Genomic DNA, 22194 nt, shown 5'->3' on the forward strand with positions numbered 1-22194 from the left:
AATACTTTCAACAGAAGTCAAAAGCATAATGTTAAATTCTAGGGTGGTGAAGGTATATCTCTGGAGAGCCAAATAATGAAGTATGTAGCTTCATCGTCATGGAGGGCATGGCATCCCACTCTAGTATTCTTGCCTGGAGAATCCCCATGGACAGAGGAACCCGGCGGGCTATAGTCCCTGGGGTTGCAAAGAATCGGGCACAACTGAATGACTAAGCACAGCCCAGAATGGCTTCATTGTCATTTGGCTTGATACGAGAAAACTTCAAAAACTGGTGGAGAAAATATCCCATTCATTTTCAGGCTTTTTGAAAGGAGCTCAACAGTAGCCTTCTCTTCATTCCCCAAGTCCAAACACATTCTCCTCATACGGCTCTGTTGCCAAGGATGGAAGGTGGAACCAGAAAGTGTGTTGGTGTGGAATGAATGCTGCTGCTGCTGCTGCTAAGTTGCTTCAGTCGTGTCTGACTCTGCGCGACCCCATAGACGGCAGCCCACCAGGCTCTGCAGTCCCTGGGATTCTCCAGGCAAGAACACTGGAGTGGGATGCTATTGCCTTCTCCAGAATGAATGCTAGCCACGTTAAAAGGCTCTTGCCCATAGGGTTCAGAACCACTACACTGTAGCCTCAGCAAATGATGTAAAGAAGGTGCATTTTATCTGCAAGCACTAAGCTGCGAGCCCTGCACTGTAGTGCAGTGTACAGCGATCACATCCACATATTTCCCTTCTTTTTAAAAATAGACACAAATTTTTTATGATGTCTTCCATGGAATTTCTCAGGCAAGAATACTGGAGTGGGTTGTCATGCCCTCCCCTATGGCATCTTTCCAACTCAGGGATCAAACCCAGGTCTCCCGCATTGCAGGCAGATTCTTTACCATTTGAGCCACCAACAATGAGGAATTCCAAAAAAGATTTTTCCCCAAAGTTCTAGGCTGGGCTTTCTGTAATGAGCCAGGAAGACAGATCCTAGATTCTCTAACTCAAGCCACAGAATCAAACTCAACAGCTTTCCAGAGGACAAAAAGCGCTGTTACTATCCCCACCCTGGGATTGAGGCGAGCCGCAAACGGAAGCCCCACCGAGCTGCAGGAACGCACCTGCTTCTGCCAGGGTCATGCTGTGACCTGGGATGGCCACCAAGGTTGCAGGGCTCTTTGGGGATGGTGCTGATGACAGCTGTACCCCAATCAGTGGCTGTGCCCAGAAAGCCAGGTGTGGAAAGTTGCTCAGTCTTTGTCGTGACTGCCTTATGGACACACATCCACCACCAGGGTCACCACTTTCTGGTTTGCAAGCAGTGAGTCCGTATTCACCCCAGCAGGGTGGTGGAGGATAAGGGTCATTTTGGGGGTAAGCCAGAGAGCCAGGGGTGTTTCTAGATGCAGAGCCCTAGGACAGATGTCTGATACACAGAAAGCCACAAGCTCAGCCTTCAGCAGAAACAAGGAGTTTTGGAGAGACAGGCTACCCTGGTGTGGTGGTTTCCTACGTGGCCAACATACCAACAAACTGGATGGCTTAAAAGAGAAATTTATTCTCTCACAGTTCTAGAGGCTAGAAATCTGAAATCAAGGTGTTAACTGGGCCACGCTCTCTCTGAAGGCTTTAGAGGAAAACCTGTTCCCTGCCTTCCTCTTAGCTTCTGATGCTGCCAGACATCCTTGGCATCCATGGCCTGCCCACGCATCACCCCAGCCTCTGCCCCTGCATCTGGTTTTGCACACGGCATTTACTCTGTATGTGTCGGTGTTTCTGTTTTCTCTCCTTATAAAGACATCAGTCATATTGGATTGGACTTCCCTGGTGGCTCAGTGGTAAAGAATCTGCCTGCCAATGCAGTCAGCGCGGGTTCAATCCCTGGGTCGGGAAGATCCCCTGTAGAAGAAAATGGCAACTCACTCCAATATTCTTGCCTGGGGAATTCCATGGACAGAGGAGCCTGGCGATCTACAGTCCATGGGGTTGAAAAAGAGTTGGACACGACTCTTAGCGACTAAACAACAAGAGCAACATATTGGATTGGGTGACCTCATCTTAACTAATTGCATCTTTAATGGTTCTGTTTCCAAATAAAGCCACATTCTGAGATTCTGGGAAGGACTTGCATTTTTAGGTGACACTATGCAACCTAGTACATCTGAGCTCCTTCAATTACTCATTAGTCACAATCCTATTTCTGTGTCTGGACACCCTACATCTGCTCTTTTTCTTCTAATAATCTGGTCATTGGGATCTATTTTGTTAAAAGCTTCTTGGATTCAACTTTTCTATACATGTCTTTCTTGTACCTCTTGGTTATTTCCAAGCACCATCCCTTTGAAGGTTCAAGATCAGATGTGAACATATTGCTACCATGGAATGGCCTCTGTGGTTATAATGTAATTCTGAAAAGTTATCTTTGTACACTCATCTCCAGGTGACTGGTATAATAACTTTCCCTGGGTCTCAGATAATCCATGGAGCTCACAGCCCCTCTATTTTCATCCAATGTATAGAAAGGCTTTCTCATGACATATCTCTAATTATGGTTTTGTACCATCACTTAACTTTTAAAGGGTTTATGTCACTGTCTTTGCAGCTATCTTGTGAGCTCTCTGAGGGCAGAGACCACATCTTTGTATTTTTCATAGTGCTTTTCACACAGCAAATGGTTAACACTGAAGGGAAATCAGTAAGAAAATGTATACAGTAATGTGGATGATGTACCCTTATATTGACATTGATGTGTCCTCATATTTCTAATTGTGAGCTGGATGCCTTTTCCCAGCTCTAATTTCTCTTCTGTTCCCATTGCTTCTCACCAAATTCCTCCCTCCCACTGAGCAGCCCAAATTAACGCAGCCAAGACAGGTGGCTCTTTTAGGGAGTCTGTCTTTCATTCCAGCTGTTCTCCCAAATTGAGAATAATAAAGCCAGGTTCAGAATAAGCATCTATCTATAAAAACATCCAGCTATCTTCAAAAGGTTTCGAGTTACTGGGAAAATTATGATACAAGGGATTGTTCCTTAAAGAGTGAATAACCAATGAGTCCATCTCAAGACCAAGGTTATTGAAAGAACAGTCACAATACAGAGTCCTAATGCTTCAACAAGGAGTGGTCCTGTTGTTTGCTACTGTGTAACAAACCATCTTCAAACTCAGTGGCTTGAAACAATTTATTCTTCTCTTTCAACATCCCATGGGTTGACTGGGCTCAGCTAGGAGGTTCTCACTTCCGGTCTCTCAAGAGTTGTAGATGGATAGTAGCTGGGGGTGGTGTCATCTGAAGGGTGGACTGGGTTGGACATCCAAGATGGCTCATCACATGGCAGATGATGCTGATTTGGGCAGAAGTTCAGCCAAGGCTGTCAACCTCCATGATCTCCCTGATCGCTTGGGTTTCTCATAGCCAACAGGTTTTTAAGAAAGAATGTCTTAGGAGCAAATGTCTCGAATGACCAAGAGCTGTTTTATGATCTGTTCCCAGAATATTATTCCTGCCATACTCTGTCAGTTAAATAAGGCATCAAGGCCAGCCCGGATGAAAAGGGAGGGAGGTGTCCGCTTTCCATGGAAGAAGCTGTCCCTGCATACAAAGAATAAAGCACTGCTGGGGCCATATATGGAGACTGACGGCCATAGGGAGGGAGATGACTAATACGTGGATTTACAGTTCCGTCAAAGCTGCTGAGTAGCTCAGTGACAGTCTGTGCCCTCAGCACACTGGGCTAGTTGGGAGTGGATGCCTTTGACCAAGTAGGATGAGCCGGGTTCCTTGTAGCTCTTTGCTCATGTGCCTGTTGCCCAGCAAAGAGAGAAGGTCAAACCAGTACCATGAGGTGAGGGCAAGTCATGAGCCCCAATCCTGCAGGCAATGCCAGGTTCTTGTTAGAGCCACTATCTGGCTGATGGCATCTTCCCGGGGACACTTTCCTGGTGGCATTCAGATGACAGTGGAGTGGAGTGAAGTGAAAGTCACTCAGTCACGTGAGTGTGACCTCAGTCCTTGTGACCCCACAGACTACACAGTCCATGGGATTCTCCAGGCCAGAATCCTGCAGCGGGTAGCCTTTCCCTTCTCCAGGGGATCTTCCCAACCCAGGGATCAAACCCAGGTCTCCCACACTGCAGGCGGATTCTTTACCAGCTGAGCCACAAGGAAAGCCCAAGAATACTGGAGTAGGTAGCCTATCTCTTCTCCAGCGGATCTTCCTGACCCAGGAATTGAACCGGGGTCTCCTGCATTACAGGCAGATTCTTTACCAACTGAGCTATCAGGGAGGCCCTCAGATGACAGAGCTCTCTCCAACTGAGATCTGGCAATTTGGGGCTGGTTCTTTCTCAGTGATGAGCCCTGGCAATCACTATCTTCTTTATCTAAATTTGCCTTCTCAGAGTTTTCACTGAATAGACTTCACGTATATCCTTTAAAGAGGCAGTCTTGTATTGCCCTCTGAACATTCCCTTTCTCATTCTTGGATATCTAGATTTAATAGTTTGTCTGAGAAGGAGAGAGGATTAAAGCACAATTTCTTACTGTCTGTGCGACATCCTGCTTCATCCTGCCAATTATTCTATTAATCCCCGTTGTTGTCTTCGGCTGGTTTGTCTATAAACCCTACATGGCTGAGACAGTATGTTCATCTCTGTAGAATCCAGACATTATCTGTGATGCCCTCTGCCCTGGGCATCGTAAAGAGTCTGTACCCATTTACTCACACCCAGGAGAAATCACAGCCCACCTCAGATGAACATGAAGTCCCAAGCGACCCCTACTGTCTCCCATGCTGCCTCGACTCTTCCATACAACTTCACCCATCTCCACTAAAAACCAACTTCACGTGAAGTGTTTGAGAGGGTAGAAGCCTTTACTGAAATTGGAGGGTCTTGAAAAGGGGGAACACAATGCACCATCCAGCAGCAGGCAATTTAGAAATCACATATTCAGCATTCCCACTTTGAAAAGTCCTCGGACACCTCGGCACTAGGGGTTTTCATGGCTCTGAACGGAGGCTTGCTCTCTCTTGTCTCTCTGCTCCTCTCTCTACCCTCACTTTTCACTGCCCTGCGGTCTCCTCTCTTAGGGACAAAAAGTACATTCATCTCATTTTCTTATGGGGCACAACCTCTCCACTTGTTGTTGAATCTCTGCCAACACTCCTGCCGTTAGGGCCTGACTCTGTGCCCCAAGTGACATTAATGTCCTTTGCCAACAAGGAGGAATCCTGGAGCCAGGAGGTAAGACAGCTCGTTATTCACCTCGCTACGTGGGCATCTTGAGAGACTTTCTTACTTAGAAGATAGCACATAGTAGGTCTCAATACTATTTATTAGTTAAACTAAACTGAAACTGAGAATAAGATGACCTTTGATTATTTTGCTGGTCACATACAACCTTTGTTTCATGCACAAAGGCTGTTTGATCTCTAGACTGAACAAGCATGTTGGCGCTGATCCCTGACTCCGTATCACCAGAGGCAGGTTCCCAATCACTGCCAGTGTCTGACTGGGTGGGAATGTCCTGCTGGGAGAAGAAAGAGGGCCTCGTAGCTTCTCTTCATTCTCCCTTGTATCTGTGTAACTAGCTTGAAGATGAACAGAACACTGTAGGTGTTAGGTCAGATGTTATGATTACAGTAGAAGCCTGAGCTGTAAAAACAGAGCCAGAACCTAGTTGGGGGGCAGTGAGGCCCTTGGGGACAAAGTGCTGATACATTTGAATAAACCACAGGCCAGGTGGCCACCATCTTCCCAAACTATCATGCTTTTTGCTTTTTTTTTTTGCTGACTTTCAAGAAAGAAGGAGGAAATCCCAATGTCATCAAGGTGAACTAAATTCATGCACTTAACCTCTCTTTCTTTCCCAAATGCCAACGGTATTGCCAACAAAATGGTCACTTCTCCATTCACCCCCCAATCCAACCTATACTTTCTGAGTGCCTACTACCTGCCAGACACAGGTCTAGTTGTTAAAATAACTGTCAGTCTTATTTAGAAAGAGATCCAGGGGGAGGATGTGATCCAGAAAGACTGGACGGATGTAGGGTGGCCACTACAAGTGAGTGGTCACCAAAGACTTTTCTGAGAAAAAGACACCAATGCTGAGTGAGGCTTGAATGAAAAGGGAAGCCAGCCGTGTGAGGGTCCGTGAGAGTGGTCCAGGAGGAGGGAACAGATAAGAATCTGGAGTTCAGGGAAATATTAAAAACAAAATAAAACATGGAGTGTAAGAGGCAAATAAATTTCCTACCAGCAGAGGCTAAATGTTGAGGAACTTTGGGAACTTATGAAGCAGGTGAACTGGTGGCAAAACTGATCGTGGCCACCTAGGCTTCCAGTGGGGCCACCTGGGAATAACGTGACTGGGTGTTGCCAGCAGAAGCCTGGGAAACCCCAAGCCCTGAGCAGCAAGACTGGAAGTAGAGGCAGTTGGTAGGTACTGAATGGGGGGTGTATAGGGGAGAAACTCAGAAATATGAGACACGGGTTTCCTGGGCCGAGAGGGTCTCTGAATAAAAGAGGGGTATTTTCTGGCCAGCTTCTCACATGGGAAGTAAAACCAGAGGGTGGTACCTGTGTAACCTAGGGGTGGCAGAGCTAAAGGATGAGAAAACATCTCAGTAAGGCAGGGAGACTTCCAAAGATGCTGAGGTTTCCTCCTACTTCTCACTGGTTTCTGCAGATCTCTTTGTGTTCCCCTAAGATCCCTCAACAGATGGGAGAAGAGTGGCCTTCTTGGGGTGCACTGTGGAGAGGAAACTGAATAGCTTAAACCCCATCAGGGCCTGAAACAGAGTGGCACACCTGGCCACACTGACTTCAGGAACACTAGGCTAAGGAAAGGTTGGGTTTGAACCACCCATGAATCCCCACAGCCAACTATTCTACTTCAAGGGAGTACCCTGACTTTTGGTCTGTTCTTGGACCACATGTCTAGGACAAAGAGAGGAACCCCACACAGATTTACCTAGGCCCTCCTCCCAGTATTACATGCAGAGGAGGCCATACAGCCAGGTGACCTACTCAGAGGAAAGCCTGCCCCAGGTAGGGGGAAATCAGGAGCCATATCAGGGCTTCTCAACCTGTGCTGTGCCTCAGAATTGCTTAGAATGCTTGCTAAAAATATAGGTACCCCAAAGCACCCTGGGCCTTCTGTATGTTAATGAGCATCCAAACAATTACTGAGGGAACCCTCACCAGCTACTGGTATAGTCCTTCCAGATCAGGACTGTAATTAGCATAAAATTAAAAAAAAAAACCAACAGTGCACCGCTGCCAGAAATTATTACTTAACTGACCTGGAGAGGGGACTAGGCACTGATATTTTTAAAAATAAGTTCTCCAGGTGGTTCTAATATATAGTGAAAATTGAAAGTCAAGAGCTTCATTTACGAAAACCAGTAGTACCCCAAATTGTCTGGAAGGACTGATCTGCTCTGAACAGTGATTGGGGTAATGAAACAATGATTCTCTGATCGATGATGCCCTGTGAAATAAACTAAGTGGCAGAAATAGAGGGGAGTTATGAAAAAAATCTGAATTCCATCCTCAGGGCAATTCAAGAGGAAAAACATCATTAGAACAGAGCAGGCTGTGAAGAAAAAGCAGTCCAAGAATATTATAAACTCTTGGAAATTAAAAGCACAAATGTCAACTGCCCCTCCCAACACTCAGTAGGAAAAGAAAACCTCGTTAAAGTATAAAATCACAGAATGGATACCATTGAGACTGGTGACTCTGAAGAGTAACTCAAGAGATTCTAATCTTGAATATAGAACAAAAAGACTAAGAGATGGAATTTTTGATAGAGAAAAGATAAGAGATAGTGCTACTACACCCCGGATGACCAGAGTTCCTACAAAAGGATTTCCTGAAGAGAGGGCAGGATAGAGAAAAGAGTAGCAATAGAGGGAAGGGAGAGAGAAGAGAAGCAAGTTAAGGAGAGATTCAAGTTCTAGGATCAGATCAAAGGGACTACCAAGGGCATGTCAGAAATAACGAGAAAGAAACTACATTTCTTACATGGGCTTCCCAGGGGGCACCAGTGGTAAAGAACCCACCTAACTAATGCAGGAGACATAAGAGACACGAGTTCAGTCCCTGGGTGAGGAAGATCCACTGGAGGAGGAAATGGCAACCCACTCCAGTATTCTGGCATGGGAAATTCCATGGACAGAGGAGCCTGGCAGACTACAGTTCATAGGGTTACAAAGAGTCGGACACAACTGATGTGACTTAACACACACACACACACACACACACACGACTAGATCAGAACTAGGGTAACAAAGCTAACAGAAAACTTGACTAATAAAGTAAAACTCAAGGAAGAGAAAAAGAAACAAGGAGGAAAAGTAGATTGAGAAAACAAACAGCTGGGAAACACATTAACTATGTGATCCGGGTAAATGTGACTGCTTTCTATCCCAACGTCCAAGGCAAAACACATCCCTAGAAAAATGGCAAAGAACACAAAAAACAGGCACGCCACCAAAGAAAAATGAGTATCTAGTGATCGGAAGAATAGATTCTCAAGTATTTTAACAAAAAATACAAGCAAAATGAGATGTTTATTTTAATCTGTCAGATTTGCAAAGATGAAAAAGATTGATAATTCTTGGGTTGTTTTTTTTGTTTCAAAGTTATTTGAAATATATATAAATTGGAAGAAAATATAGTATGTTTACTTTGTTCCTAAATGAGCACACATGTGCTGTGGAGCACTGCACATCTTCTCAACCCCGCCACCTTCATTTCCTATCCCGTGTTGATTTTTGCCCAGTAATTGCTTTTTATCACAGCAACTGCCCCGAACACCCAGATTTGCAAAGATACAGCATCACTGAAAGGAGTATAATGTGACATTGCAGCACTGTTTATAATAGCCAGGACATGGAAGCAACCTAGATGTCCATCTGCAGACGAATGGATAAGAAAGCTTTGGTACATATACACAATGGAGTATTATTCAGCCATTAAAAAGAATACATTTGAATCAGTTCTAATGAGGTGGATGAAACTGGAGCCTATTATACAGAGTGAAGTAAGCCAGAAAGAAAAACACCAATACAGCATACTAACGCATATATATGGAATTTAGAAAGATGCAAATGATAACCCTGAATACGAGACAGCAAAAGAGACACAGATGTATAGATCAGTCTTTGGGACTCTGTGGGAGAGGGTGAGGGTGGGATGATTTGGGAGAATGTCATTGAAACACGTATGTTGTCATATGTGAAATGAATCACTAGTTCAGGGTCAATGCATGTTATAGGATGCTCGGGGCGGGCATGCGGGGATGACCCAGAGGGAGGATAAAGGGAGGAGGGAGGTGGGAGGGGGGTTCAGGAGGGGGAACTTATGTAAACCCGGGGCGAATTCATGTCAATGTATGGCAAAACCAACCAATATAATATTGTAAAAGAATTTGCCTCCAATAAAAAATAAATTAATTACAAAAAAAAAAATGTGACCTAATGTTGAAAACAGGGAACCACCTTAAGCTAGTCGCTTATACAGTATCTGACATAGGTCGAACATCAGTGTTTTCCTTAACGACATAGAATGTCTCCCAGGAATCCTGAGTTCTCTGCAGCAGCCCAGAGTGCTTGGGTGTAGTTTGGGAACCACGGCATTAAATTATCAACAAAGGCTCTTTCTGGAAAGTGAGACTGGGGTGGAGCGAGAGAGAGTTTTCTTTCTTATAAACATTTGAACAGTTTGAAGGGCTTCCCAGGTGGTGCTTAGTGGTAAAGAACCCACCTGCTAATGCAGGAGACATGAGATACAGGTTCGATCCCTGGGTCGGGAAGCTCCCCTGGAGGAGGGCATGGCAACCCACCCCAGCATTTTTGCCTGGGAGAATCCCATGGACAGAGGAGCCTGGTGGGCTACAATCCATGGGGTTGCAAAGAGTCAGACCCGACTGAAGCAACTGAGCACACACGAATGCACACAAAGAGTTTGAACTTTTTATAACGAGCATCTATGACTTCTATTCCTTCTTACAAGGTTTCCATTATAAGGAAAGGAGTCAGAGAAAAAGACAAGGGTGAAAGAGAATGAGAGAGACACAAAGAAATGAAGAACAAAATAAAGAATTGTCTAGCCAAGGGGCAGAGGGTGCAAAGGCTCAACATACTGGGTTCCTTCTGTAATCTCCAATGTGGTCGAAGACCCCCCTGGGCTTTAGTTGCTTAGCTATTAAGTAAACACACTAGCTTCTCTCATCTGTATGGGCTTCCCTGGTGGCTCAGACAGTAAAGAATCCTCCTGCAATGCAGGAGCCTAGGATCGATCCCTGCATTCGGGAAGATCCCCTGGAGAAGGAAATGGCAACCCACTCCAGTATTCTTGCCTGGAGAATTCCATGGACAGAGGAGCCTGGAGGGCTACAGTCCATGCGGTCGCAAAGAGTCAGACTGAGCAACTAATACTTTACACTTTTCTCTCGTCCATAAGGAACTTCTGAATGGAACCATTGTGCCTGCTACTCCAGAAGAGCAGAGAGATGAAGACCACAGCTCTGCGGCCCTCTGCCTGGGTTCTAATCCTAATTCTACCACCTTCTTGCTGTGAGACCTTGAGCAAGTCCATTAACTCCCGTTTTCCATCTGTTCAATTCTGAGAATAACGTCTACCTGTTGTGGTGACTCATTGGAAGATACTTAGTAGAGGCCAAGTACAGAGTAAATGCAAGCTATTATTGTTGCTGTTGCTAATGGGTGAAAAGCAAATGATCCACAGATTCTTGCCCTCCAGCAGTCAGAACTAGCAACTGTGTCCCAGTTACCATAACATTCAGACAATCAGAGAGCAGTTAGAGGGTAAAGGATCCACATACAATGCTATAAAGAGGTAGAAACCATGGGCAAGGAAATCATTTGGGTGGTTACGCGAGGAGCTTCTGTTCTATTGATAAAAAGAGTCAAATTAGGATAGGGTATAATAATACTCTCATGATCTCATGCAATGTGTTCCTCCCCCCACTTCCAAACATTAAAACATTGTTTTTTTACCTCATCTCTATGTCCCATAAAGCGATATCATCACTGATCCAGGGATTGGATGGCTCAGCTGGTGTGATCAAAGGGTCATATTCCACGTACTGTTCCGTGTAAGCAATTAAGCTGCAGGAGGAAAGCAGAGCAAAGAATACCACCGATTTCCTATAACAACAGGTATTCTGTTTAACGCAAGCATCACATCAGTCTTCATATAATTCCAAGTTAAAGGGGAAAAAAATTACCTCCACTCCCACTTCTGACAACTCAAACTGGTTTCATCTGTCTTTGTTCTCTCCCCGTGATGGACATATTGTTTCTGCATTATTGCAGTCACAGTACACACACACATTGTATATCTTTTTCCCATCTAACTCTTTCCCTGAACCTTGGTGCATCCTCCCTGCTTATGCTAGCTTTACTGATACACTGGTCCATCACCCTCCCAGGAGGACTGCAGACCTCAGGGCCTCTGGGGCACACAGCGGATGGTACAGTTTTTCAAGGCTGCCAGCCCAGCATTCACAGCTGGATTTCTTTACTATAAAGCCTTCAAAGTCCTGGCAGACCAACAGGAGTTAACCTATTTAAAGCATTTTCCCAAAAAGTAACTCAGTTTTTACAGTTATAATTTGAAAAGTCATAATCTTTTTAAATAGAATTTCATTTTTTTAAAGTTCACGTAGTTAAAATGATAAAATAGTGCTAAACACTTTCCTGTACAAAAAGCAATAGCAATGTGTTTTCTCCTATCCCTTCTCACAGATCACTTATTGTCTTAATTTTTTTTTTAGCATTTACCTGGATATTCCTAAATTATGTTTCCACACCTGCTTCTGATTATCAATTTTAAACAAAGATTAACTTTCTACTTACCAGTCCCCAACTCCCTCCACCATTTCCTCCCGTGATCCTCCAAATAGAACACTTCTGTTATATCGGTAGTCAGTGTCCATGTCATTAAACTATGTAATAATTGTTTGCTGCTGGGCTCAGCAGTGTATTACATTTTTAAAGTGTTCTAACAAATCTGTAAAAAACAGCTAGCAATACTTTGCCACAGCACATCAGATAATCAATCAGTTCTCTCTCTCTGCCTCCTGGACGCCCTCTCCCCAAAGTCTGGAGTCCTCTTGCTCTAGTCTGAACCGTTTGTTCTCTAGGCTTGATGCAAAACTATCATCTCGGGCCTTCCTTCACTTCTGTTGGAGCCCTGGTTTCCTGGATTCCATGCATGTCTATTGGGTTTACTCCCTGGTTGTGCTGAAGCACATCCTTTAGCAGTTTCCTAAGAAAAGATACACAAGAGCTAAATATTTTGAGTCTTTGCAGGCCTAAAAACACTTTTACTTTATACTTCACTCACAGTGCTGGATATAGAACCCTGAGTTGAAAATCATTTTTCTCAGAATTTTGAAGGCATTGCTCCATTTCTTTTGATATCCAGTTTGTTACGGTACTATTAAGGAGTCTGAATCCACTTTAATTTTTGTTCTTTTGTTTGGTTTCTTTTCTCTCTGGAAGCTTAGAGTCGTCTCTTCATTGCCATGTGGCTGCTGCTGCTGTTAAGTCGCTTCAGTCATGTCCAACTCCGTGCGACCCCATAGGTGGCAGCCCACCAGGCTCCGCCGTCCCTGGGATTCTCCAGGCAAGAACACTGGAGTGGGTGCCATCGCCTTCTCCCTTTATTGCTACAGTGCTTTCAAATTTCCCCAGGACCCTTGCTGGTAGCTTTTATTCGCTGTGCACAATGGGCAATCACAAGGTAAAAATATCATCGTCGTGAAGTCGCTCAGTCGTGTCCAACTCTTTGCGACCCCATGGACTGTAGCCTACCAGGCTCCTCCCTCCATGGGATTCTCCAGGCAAGAATACTGGAGTGGGTTGCCATTTCCTTCTCCAGGGGATCTTCCCAATCCAGGGATCAAACCCAGGTCTCCTGCATTGCAGGCAGACGCTTCAGCCTCTGAGTCACCAGGGAAGCCCCATATGCATATATATATATTTCCCAGAAATCTCATGGTATTTCTTTGGTAATTTCATAACCTTCATCTCCTTGGTTTTCTCTTTTTATAATTCTTTTAAATTAAATGTTGGAATTGATAATCCAATATTCCTAAATTTTCTGTTTTTTTTTGTTCTCTTGTCTTCTTGTCTAATGGTTCTTCAGAAATTTTCTTTATTTTTTCCACTATGGACTATCACTTTCTTACATTTCCAGAGTTCACTCTTGTTTATCATAGTATCTAGTTCTTCTTTTATGAATGAAATATCTTCTTAGGTTTCTGGGGATATTGTGTGCTCAGTCATTCAGTCGTGTCTGACTCTTTGCATTCCGCTAGACTGTAGCCCACTAGGCTCCTCTGTCCATGGAATTTTCCAGGCAAGAGAATTGGAGCAGGTTGCCATTTCCTATTCCAAGGCATCTTTGCAATCCAGGGATCAAACCTGAGTCTCTTGCACTGGCAGGCAGATTCTTTACCTCTGAGCCACCAGAGAAACCCAAAGTAGTGGTAAACAAACTTGTTCTGCAAGACTGAAATATTTTAGGCTTGGCAGACCAGATGGTGTCTGTTGCAACTACTTAGCTCTTCTATTATGGCACAAAAGCAGCCACAGATAATTCGTGAATAAATGTGTGTGACTGTGTTCCAATAAAACTTTATTTGTAAACACATGGAGTGGAGTGGAATGGATTTGGCCTGCGTGTTACAGTTAGCAGTCTCTTGCCTATGGGCATCTACATCAGGCTCCTGAGAGCAAGGCATGGGGGGAGTCAGGGGTCCCATAGTTCGTATGCAACTCACTCAGTAATTCTCTTGCTTTCAGCTTGCCGTTTGTGATGTGATGTGTCTGAGTTCTGAGCTAATGGGACTCAATTTCTCCAGAGAATAAAGTGTCCACCTCCTGTGTTTGTCATTAGTGGGGAGAGAGGGTCTCTTTGTGGGCTTTGAATCATGGATGCAGAAGCTCCAGAGACTGACTACCTATTCCTCTGGGGTTACCCCCATGCCTCCTTCTTGCCTCCCATGGTCCTGGGTGCCTTCAAGAACCAAAGCCAGATTTTGCTGGGCAAACTGGTTTTGTTATAATTCTTCTACCCCTAACAAGGAGGTCATAATGTTCTTCATTCCATCCCCATTCAATTTCTTTTTTATTAAATTTTGAAACATTTCTGGCATAAAAATTATAAAAGCATCACCCTTGAACTCACCACCCAATAAAAAGAAGCACAACATTACGAACAGTGACAGAAGCCTGTGGTCATGCTCCTTACTCACATAAACTTGTGATCTTGGAAAAATGTGTGGAAATTGTTCATTCATTCATTTGTTTAGCTTATGAGTTTATACTATTTTTATTCCTTTACTGACATGTTACTTTTGGGGAGAGAGAGAAGACAAATATTTGTCCACAATATTATTAGTATCTTAAATGAATTTATTATAATTTATGTAATCATTTCCTTTATATTAGACATAGACTTTTTCTTTTAGTACATATAGTTCTGGCTACAGTAAAACACCATTGTTCATGTAAGTTTTTCTGTCTTTTAGGTTATTTATTCAGAATTCATATCCATAAGTGGAATTATTGGACCAACAGGTATAAATCTTCTTATGGTTGTCCATCCACAATAGAACTTTCCCGTAAGCATTGCCATCTTGAGTGTCACCAGCTTCCCCTGTAATGGCAGATTCAGAGTCACAATTCCTGCTACTGAATTGCAAAGAGCAGGCGTGGCCAAGTAGCTTACTTCTGAGAATGTGAAGAAATTTGTTGGCAGCTCCATCTCATTGCTACTCAAAAACGTGGTCCATGAAGTGCAGGACAGGCATCACCTGGGAGCTTGTAAGAAATGCAGAAGCTCAGGCCCCACCCAGACCTACTGAGTCAGAATCTGCATTGGTAATAAGATCACCAGGTAAACGATATGCAAGTTAAAGTTTGAGAAGCACCACATCCCGTTCTTCAATTTTCTGAGAGGCTCAGGATGTTTTATTCATCAAATGAAGGTGAAGGAGCCTGTGATATTTTAGATTGAAACACATTGTCTCATGCAAGGACTGTAACCCCATGGGGTGCGAGGAGCAGTGGATCAAATTGAAACGCTTTGGTTTCTGGTTCTTTGGTGAGCCATTGAACTGATCTATGTCGCGTTTGGGGATTCCCTGGTGGCTCAGATGGTAAAGAATCTGCCTGTGATGAGGGAGACCCAGGTTTGATCCCTGGGTCAGGAAGATCCCCTGGAGAAGGGAATGGCAACCCACTCCAGTATTCTCGCCTGGCGAATTCCATGGAGAGAGGAGCCTGGCATGCTATAAGGCAAGTTTGCCATATATTACCTAATGGCCTTGATGAGCCCTCAGGACCTTTTGATAAGAAAATAGGAAAGCGTTTCAAGAGTCCTCCAGTTACCCCACAACTATAAGACAGATATTTGCAACCACCACGGGCAGTGTACGCACACTGTCCTGTAAGTCTCTTGCTGGTGGTACATTTGGTGTGGGCAAGGCTTCATCCATACAAGCTGTCCAGCATCTCAGGTGAGAATGGACAGGCACGGGAGCTCTAAGTGAGCACTGTGACAGCAGGATCAAAAGATAAGTTGGTGCTGTGATAGCTCCAAGGGCAGGCATCCCTTTGCCACATGGGCCAATTTCATGCTTCCTGAGGTGAACACATCCAGACAGAGAGGGTGATGCACTCCAACCCCACAGGGACAGGAGCGCCTGGGCTCGGGACCCTCCCCAACCTGGCCCTATGTACATTTTTGTCCTGCTATTCAGCTGTATCCTTTAATAAACTGGTAAGTGAAAGTGTTTCCCAGAGTTCTGTGAGACACTGCATAAATTAACCAAACCCAAGGAAGGGGTCATGGGAACTTCTGTTTATAGCCAAGTCAGAAGTTGTGGGGAACCTAAGGACTGGCATCCGAAGCAGGGTGAGTGAAAGTTGCTCAGTTGTTTCCGACTCTTCGTGGCCCCTTGGACTCTACAGTCCATGGAATTCTCTAGCCAGAATACCGGAGTGGGTACCCTTTCCCTTCTCCGGGGTATCTTCCCAACCCACGGATGGAACCCAGGTCTCCCACACTGCAGGCAGATTCTTTACCTGCTGAGCCATCAGGGAAGCCCAAAAGTACTGCAGTGGGTAGCCCACCCCTTCTCCAGGGGCTCTTCCCAACCCAGGAATCGAACCGGGTTCTCCCGCATAGCAGGTAGATTCTTTACCAACTGAACTCTGGCACTACCTCCAGGTAGAGTGTCAGACTAAGTTAAATTGAGGACACCCAGCTGGTGTCAGAGAATCGTCTGGTGTGGGGGAAATATCCGCTTGTATCTAGTGTCAACAGAGCCGTGAGTATGGTGGCGTGAGAAAATGAAAGGGTTAGTCGCTCAGTCATGTCCGAACCTTTGCGACCCCATGGACTGTAGCCCGCCAGGCTCCTCCGTCCGTGGAATTCTCCAGGCAAGAATATTGGGGTGGATTGCCATTCCCTTCTCCAGGGGATCTTCCCGACCAAGGGAATGAACTCAGGTCTCCCGCACTGCAGGCGGAGTCTTTAACGTCTGAGCCACCTGATGGTAGCGTCAGAGTAAAGGAAAGACACAGGGAAAGGAAGACTGTATTTTTTCCCTACATAGCAGCCCAAGAATGAAGTATATACATGGCATTGGTACATAGTATATGAGCGGGGAGAAGGAGAGATGCTGTCAGGCTCCAAGGAAAATGGGCAGTGAGGGCTGGCTTGCAGCTGTGGGGAGTGATTACTCAAGGGGAGCAAGGACATGGAATACAAAGCATTCTGGGAGAGGGCACATCACTGTGACTCTAGAAATACAACACAAATGTGCTGCTGCATTCCCCAGGAGGTCAGGGCCTCTCGTGGGAAGGAAACCTGAAGGCAGAATGTGAGAAGGGTGAACAGGACAGTGTGGTTGCACCCCCTTTGGTACATGTACTGTCTAAACGATGATACACAAAGCGGGACTGGGCAGGAAGAGGATCTGAATGGGGAGGGAATGGAAAGCAGAGCAGCACTGCAGACGCAGAAGAAAAAAGGCTGCTTCTTATTAACTCATGCATCTCTCTTTCTTCACGTTGGAAAAAGTGGGGAGGGAAGACAATATAAAGAAAGAATTCCTTAATTATGGGCCACCCAGAGAAAAGATATGCAACAGAGAAACTCGGGTTGAGGGAAGGGCCATGGAGGTGAATGTGGCCCCTCGGACAGAAGAGCATATGCCAGGCCAGCTGTCACGGCCTTTCTAGGTCTTGGTCTGGATACAGGCACCCTGTCTACACTGTTACCTCTGGCGTTTTCTTTACTATCACCTAACATGAGCTGTGTGGATCACAATAAACTGTGGAAAATTCTGAAAGAGATGGGAATACCAGACCACCTGACCTGCCTCTTGAGAAACCTGTAGGCAGGTCAGGAAGCAACAGTCAGAACTGGACATAGAACAACAGACTGGTTCCAAACAGGAAAAGGAGTGCGTCAAGGTCATATATTGTCACCCTGCTTATTTAACTTATATGCAGAGTACATCATGAGGAACGCTGGGCTGGAAGAAGCACAAGCTGGAACCAAGATTGCTGGGAGAAATAACAATAACCTCAGATATGCAGGTGACACCACCCTTATGGCAGAAAGTGAACAAGAACTAAAAAGCCTCTTGATGAAAGTGAAAGAGGAGAGTGAAAAGGTTGGCTTGAAGCTCAACATTCAGAAAACTAAGATCATGGCATCCGGTCCCATCACTTCATGGAAAATAGATGGGGAAACAGTGGAAACAGTGTCAGACTTTGTATTTTTGGGCTCCAAAATCACTGCAGATGCTGATTGCAGCCATGAAATTAAAAGACGCTTACTCCTTGGAAGGAAAGTTATGACCAATCTAGATAGCATATTAAAAAGCAGAGACATTACTTTGCCAACAAAGGTCCGTCTAGTCAAGACTATGGTTTTTCCAGTGGTCATGTATGGATGTGAGAGTTGGACTGTGAAGAAAGCTGAGGGCCGAAGAACTGATGCTTTTGAACTGTGGTGCTGGAGAAGACTCTTGAGAGTCCCTTGGACTGCAAGGAGATCCAACCAGTCCATTCTAGAGGAGATCAATCCTGGGTGTTCATTGGAAGGACTGATGCTAAAGCTGAAATTCTAATACTTTGGCCACCTCATGCAATGAGTTGACTCATTGGAAAAGACTCTGATGCTGGGAGGGATTGGGGGCGGAAGGAGATGGGGACAACAGAGAATGAGATGGCTGGATGGCATCACCAACTCAATGGACATGAGTTTGAGTGAACTCCAGGAGTTGGTGATGGACAGGGAAGCCTGGCGTGCTGTGATTCATGGGGTCGCAGAGAGTCGGACACGACTGAGCGACTGAACCGAACTGAACTGGACTGAACATGAGCTGGGAAAGAGAAGCAAGGACTCTGCGGTATCTGGAATCACATAAAAGCAATGTTGTAATGACCTCTTCGGCCCCCTTTTTTTCCTCCCTGAAACTATCATGAGACATTAAGTTCACAGACTTCTATCACCCTGCTGCTGCTGCTGCTAAGTCACTTCAGTTGTTTCCGACTCTGTGTGACCCCATAGATGGAAGCCCACCAGGCTCCCCCATCCCTGGGATTCTCCAGGCAAGAACACTGGAGTGGGTTGCCATTTCCTTCTCCAATGTGTGAAGGTGAAAAGTGAAAGTGAACTCACTCAGTCGTGTCCGACCCACAGCGACCCCACGGACTGCAGATAGACCCTTAGGGTCTGCAGTCCCTTGCTCATTATCTCATTTCATGAATTACATTTCATGATCACAGAGGGGTCAGGAAGCAGAGGAGGAACCAGCTATAATTTCAGGGGGCAGCAGTGATCTCGGACATAGGCAGGCAAGGTGATGGTAAAAAATCAATTCATCAGTTGGCTGTGATGCACACATGTCTCCCAAGGATCAGATAAGGATAAGCTAAGTGCAGGAGCAGATAAAAAAATCACACAACACTATTTCTCCATGTGGGACTGCTTTGCATGATCCAGGCAGTGACTGGCCAGAGCTCAGTGCCACTAAAAGTGGAGAAACAGCAAAATATAGACTTTCCAGACAATTTGGAACTAAAATGTATAGATTTTTGCATTCTCAAAGTTGGTTTGCCCAATGCTATAAAGCTGTGCTGAATAAAATGTGGATCCCCTTGAGCACTCTTGTAAAGAAGAGCAAGACCTCATCTATTTGGCAATTTCACCTATTGAGGAAACATAGGTAAATGACCAAAAGGGCCTCGGAGCAGAGTCTGCAATGAAATACATATGCCCCAAGGCTCAATGCCTGTTATTAAGAAGAGCACACCTCATGAAGACTCTTTTCCTCTTGCTTTTGGGTGGAGACTAAAGAACTTGATTATTTGATTTTCTGGTGTGGTTGATCCGTTTTAAAAATTGGAGTCTATTTCCCTAGTCCTTGAATCTGATCTGGGCCTGTGACTTGCTTTTGTTAATAAAATGCAGCAGAAGTGTTAAAATGCCAGTTTCAAGCCTCAAGGAACTCTGCATGTTTCTGCTCTCTTGCTTGCAATCCTTCTGTCCCCAGGCAGACAAGGTCAAACCGGCCTGCTGGAGGATGGGAGAGCATGCAAAGCTCTGCCCAATGGTCCCAGCTGAGGTCATCCTAAACCAGCTGAACCAAACACATGAGAGATCCCAGGCAAGATCAGTAGAGTAGCCAACCGAATCCACAGAGGCACACAGACACGAGGGGGTCCAGAGACATAGACATATGTACACAGACATGTGAGCGCACAGACTGGCAGGTAGTCATGTGAGCAATGGTTAATGTCACTTGTTTGAAGACACTATGTTTTCACGTGGTTTGTTACTCAGCAATAGCTAACTGATACACCTGGCCTGCTACATATTGAAAATGGGAATAGTTTAGAGAGGAAGAAGGGCTACTGGAGACAAGCCATGCTGACAGAAATAAGAAAACAAGGCAGCAACTAAAAAGTAAAAACAGACTCAAAGAACATACTGATCTGGTGCCCTGATGGCTCAGATAGTAAAGAATCTGCCTGCAATGCAGGAGACCCATGTTTGATCCCTAGGTCAGGAAGATCCCCTGGAGAAGGGAATGGCACACTGCTCTAGTATGCCTGCCTGGAGAATTCCATGGACAGATGAGCCTGATGGGCTACAGTTTATGGGGTCACAGAGTTGGAAATGACTGAACGACCAGCACTTTTGCTTTACTAGGGGAAAGGGAAACATTTTGATAAGACCTTGATCACTGACAGAATTTTAAAGCACAATATATGAACACTGACCCTGAATTATCCAGAAAACTTAACTGAAAGGCGGTATTCTTTCTTTAAGTAGGCAAGGGCATTTTTAAGCAATATTCTCATTCAAAATAATTAGAATGAAAAGCTCAAGGTGTTAAGCATTATTTTTCAGGAAAATTCATTTGTGTGTGCAGGGACCATACTTTCCGAAGCCAAAACTGGGTGACATTTCAGACGGGCTTTGGTACTGCTTCTAGGAAATGTAGTTTGGTGGCCATGATGTAGGCATTTTGGGACATTTGACAATTCATGGGGACAGTGAGACAGAAGAGGTGAAATCAAGATGACCCAGGAAAATCTGCACAGAAGAGCCAAACTCCTACCTCAAAGGTTCCAGGTTCATGGTACCAGAGCAGGCAGCCCAGGGAGACCCACAGACTAGAGACTGCAGGGCCAGCCTTCGGCAGCCTGCAAGACTCTCTGACCTGGACAGTGAAAAGAAAGAGGTGGGAAGAACTGCCATCTGCAGGGCCAGCCTCTTTCCTTGGCCTGTCCTCTGTCCCTCTGGACACCACACAGCAGGTTCATGCCATTTTATGTACTTGAATTCTGCTCCTTTCCAAAGCATCACACTGGAAAATAATAATTGTTCACTTTCACTGCAACTGTTGTAAGTGCCAAGGACTGGATCAAGCTCTCACAGAGGATTAACTCAGAACCCTGTTAGTTAAACACCACTGCTGTCTCCCCTTTCAAGAGGTGAACCGAGGCACAGAGAGCTGAAGCAACCTGCCCAAGATCACCCAGTTAGAGAGTGGCAGAGGCGGAATCCAAACCTAGATGGCTGGCTCCACATCCATCCCCTACATCGTGTGGTTCAGCTCCTTTACTTTGCAGTTTCCTTTTTCTCTTCTCAGCTGTGTCTGGCTGCATCCTTTGACCCAATCTTGACTCCTGCCTTTTTTAGAACTGGACTTTTAGGATCACCAGCCCTCCTGCCCTCTCCCCAGTTTCAGTTTCAGAGAACTAAGGGGAAAACCACATGCACCCTTTCTCAGCAGGCTGTGGTCCTTTGCCTGATGGCTTCTGGCTAATTACCACGATCACCAGGAGCAGGTCCAGGGAACCCAGGTCCGCCCACCTGAGATAGCTCAGCTGTCACCTCTGGCGAGCAGAGCAGTGGCACCCAAGGCCAGCTGCCAGCGCCACCTCCCTGTTCTCACCCCCACCGAGCCGCTGACAGACCAAGGCTCCAGGCTGCTTTATCTCCTGCTAACACCCGTCTCCTCTCCCTCCTCCTCTCTATCTGGGGGTTTCCTGTGGCTCTAATGAAAAACCCTTGTGTCACATTGAAAGGTTGCCAGTTACTGCTGCTGGGAATGAAATGCAGTCTCTGCTGGGCGGAGACTCGTGAAAGCTTCAGGCTGGGGAGTAAGGAGGGCAGGGTCGGAATGAATAATTTCTTCGGGTGTGAGCAGGCTCTCAAGCATAATTAGCTGGTACCAGGTGAGGCCAGTAAACAAACATGGGTGCGTCCAGGCTCCCCGCCCCCGCCAGGGCTGTCTGCGTTCCTGCCATGCACACCCACACAGCTGGCCACCCTCATGCTGACGGGGTTGAGATCCTTCCCTCCACCCCAAAGATGAGACCAGGCTGGGTGTCCCTTTTGAGTGAGCTCTCAGGTCGCTGTGCGTGGTGGGCAGTGGCTTCCCCAAATCCTCAGAGACCTGGTCAGTCCACCACCGGGTATTCAAAATGCAGTTTCCCTGATCTACTCTGAATCACTGAGTCCAATTCCTAGCATGACGGCTTAAGACTGTCCAGTCTTCACCCCCTCCCTGACCTGGATGATCAGGCACAAAACCACTGACAAGCAGACCAAGGGAAAGACACGCCCACATACATGCTCTCCGAG

General features: G+C 45.6%; 1 protein-coding gene across 19 annotated transcripts in view; it reads right to left on the reverse strand.

Moving 5' to 3' along the window:
• RGS6 (regulator of G protein signaling 6) overlaps positions 1–22194 on the reverse strand; it is a 615519-nt gene that overhangs the window by 57868 nt on the left and 535457 nt on the right. For all 19 annotated transcript variants that reach the window (XR_008687250.2, XR_016038168.1, XM_088839478.1 and 16 more), the window contains one exon: positions 11007–11117. Coding sequence is in view for 17 of the 19 variants with exons in the window: in XM_088839478.1 (XP_088695604.1) it covers positions 11007–11117 (111 nt within the window). In the remaining 2 variants the exon portion in view is untranslated. The remainder of the gene's footprint in view (positions 1–11006; positions 11118–22194) is intronic.

The sequence above is a fragment of the Moschus berezovskii genome, chromosome 9 (assembly GCF_049115385.1).
Source record: "Moschus berezovskii isolate FMDL1 chromosome 9, NW_MosBer_1.0, whole genome shotgun sequence".
Taxonomy (NCBI): domain Eukaryota; kingdom Metazoa; phylum Chordata; class Mammalia; order Artiodactyla; family Moschidae; genus Moschus; species Moschus berezovskii.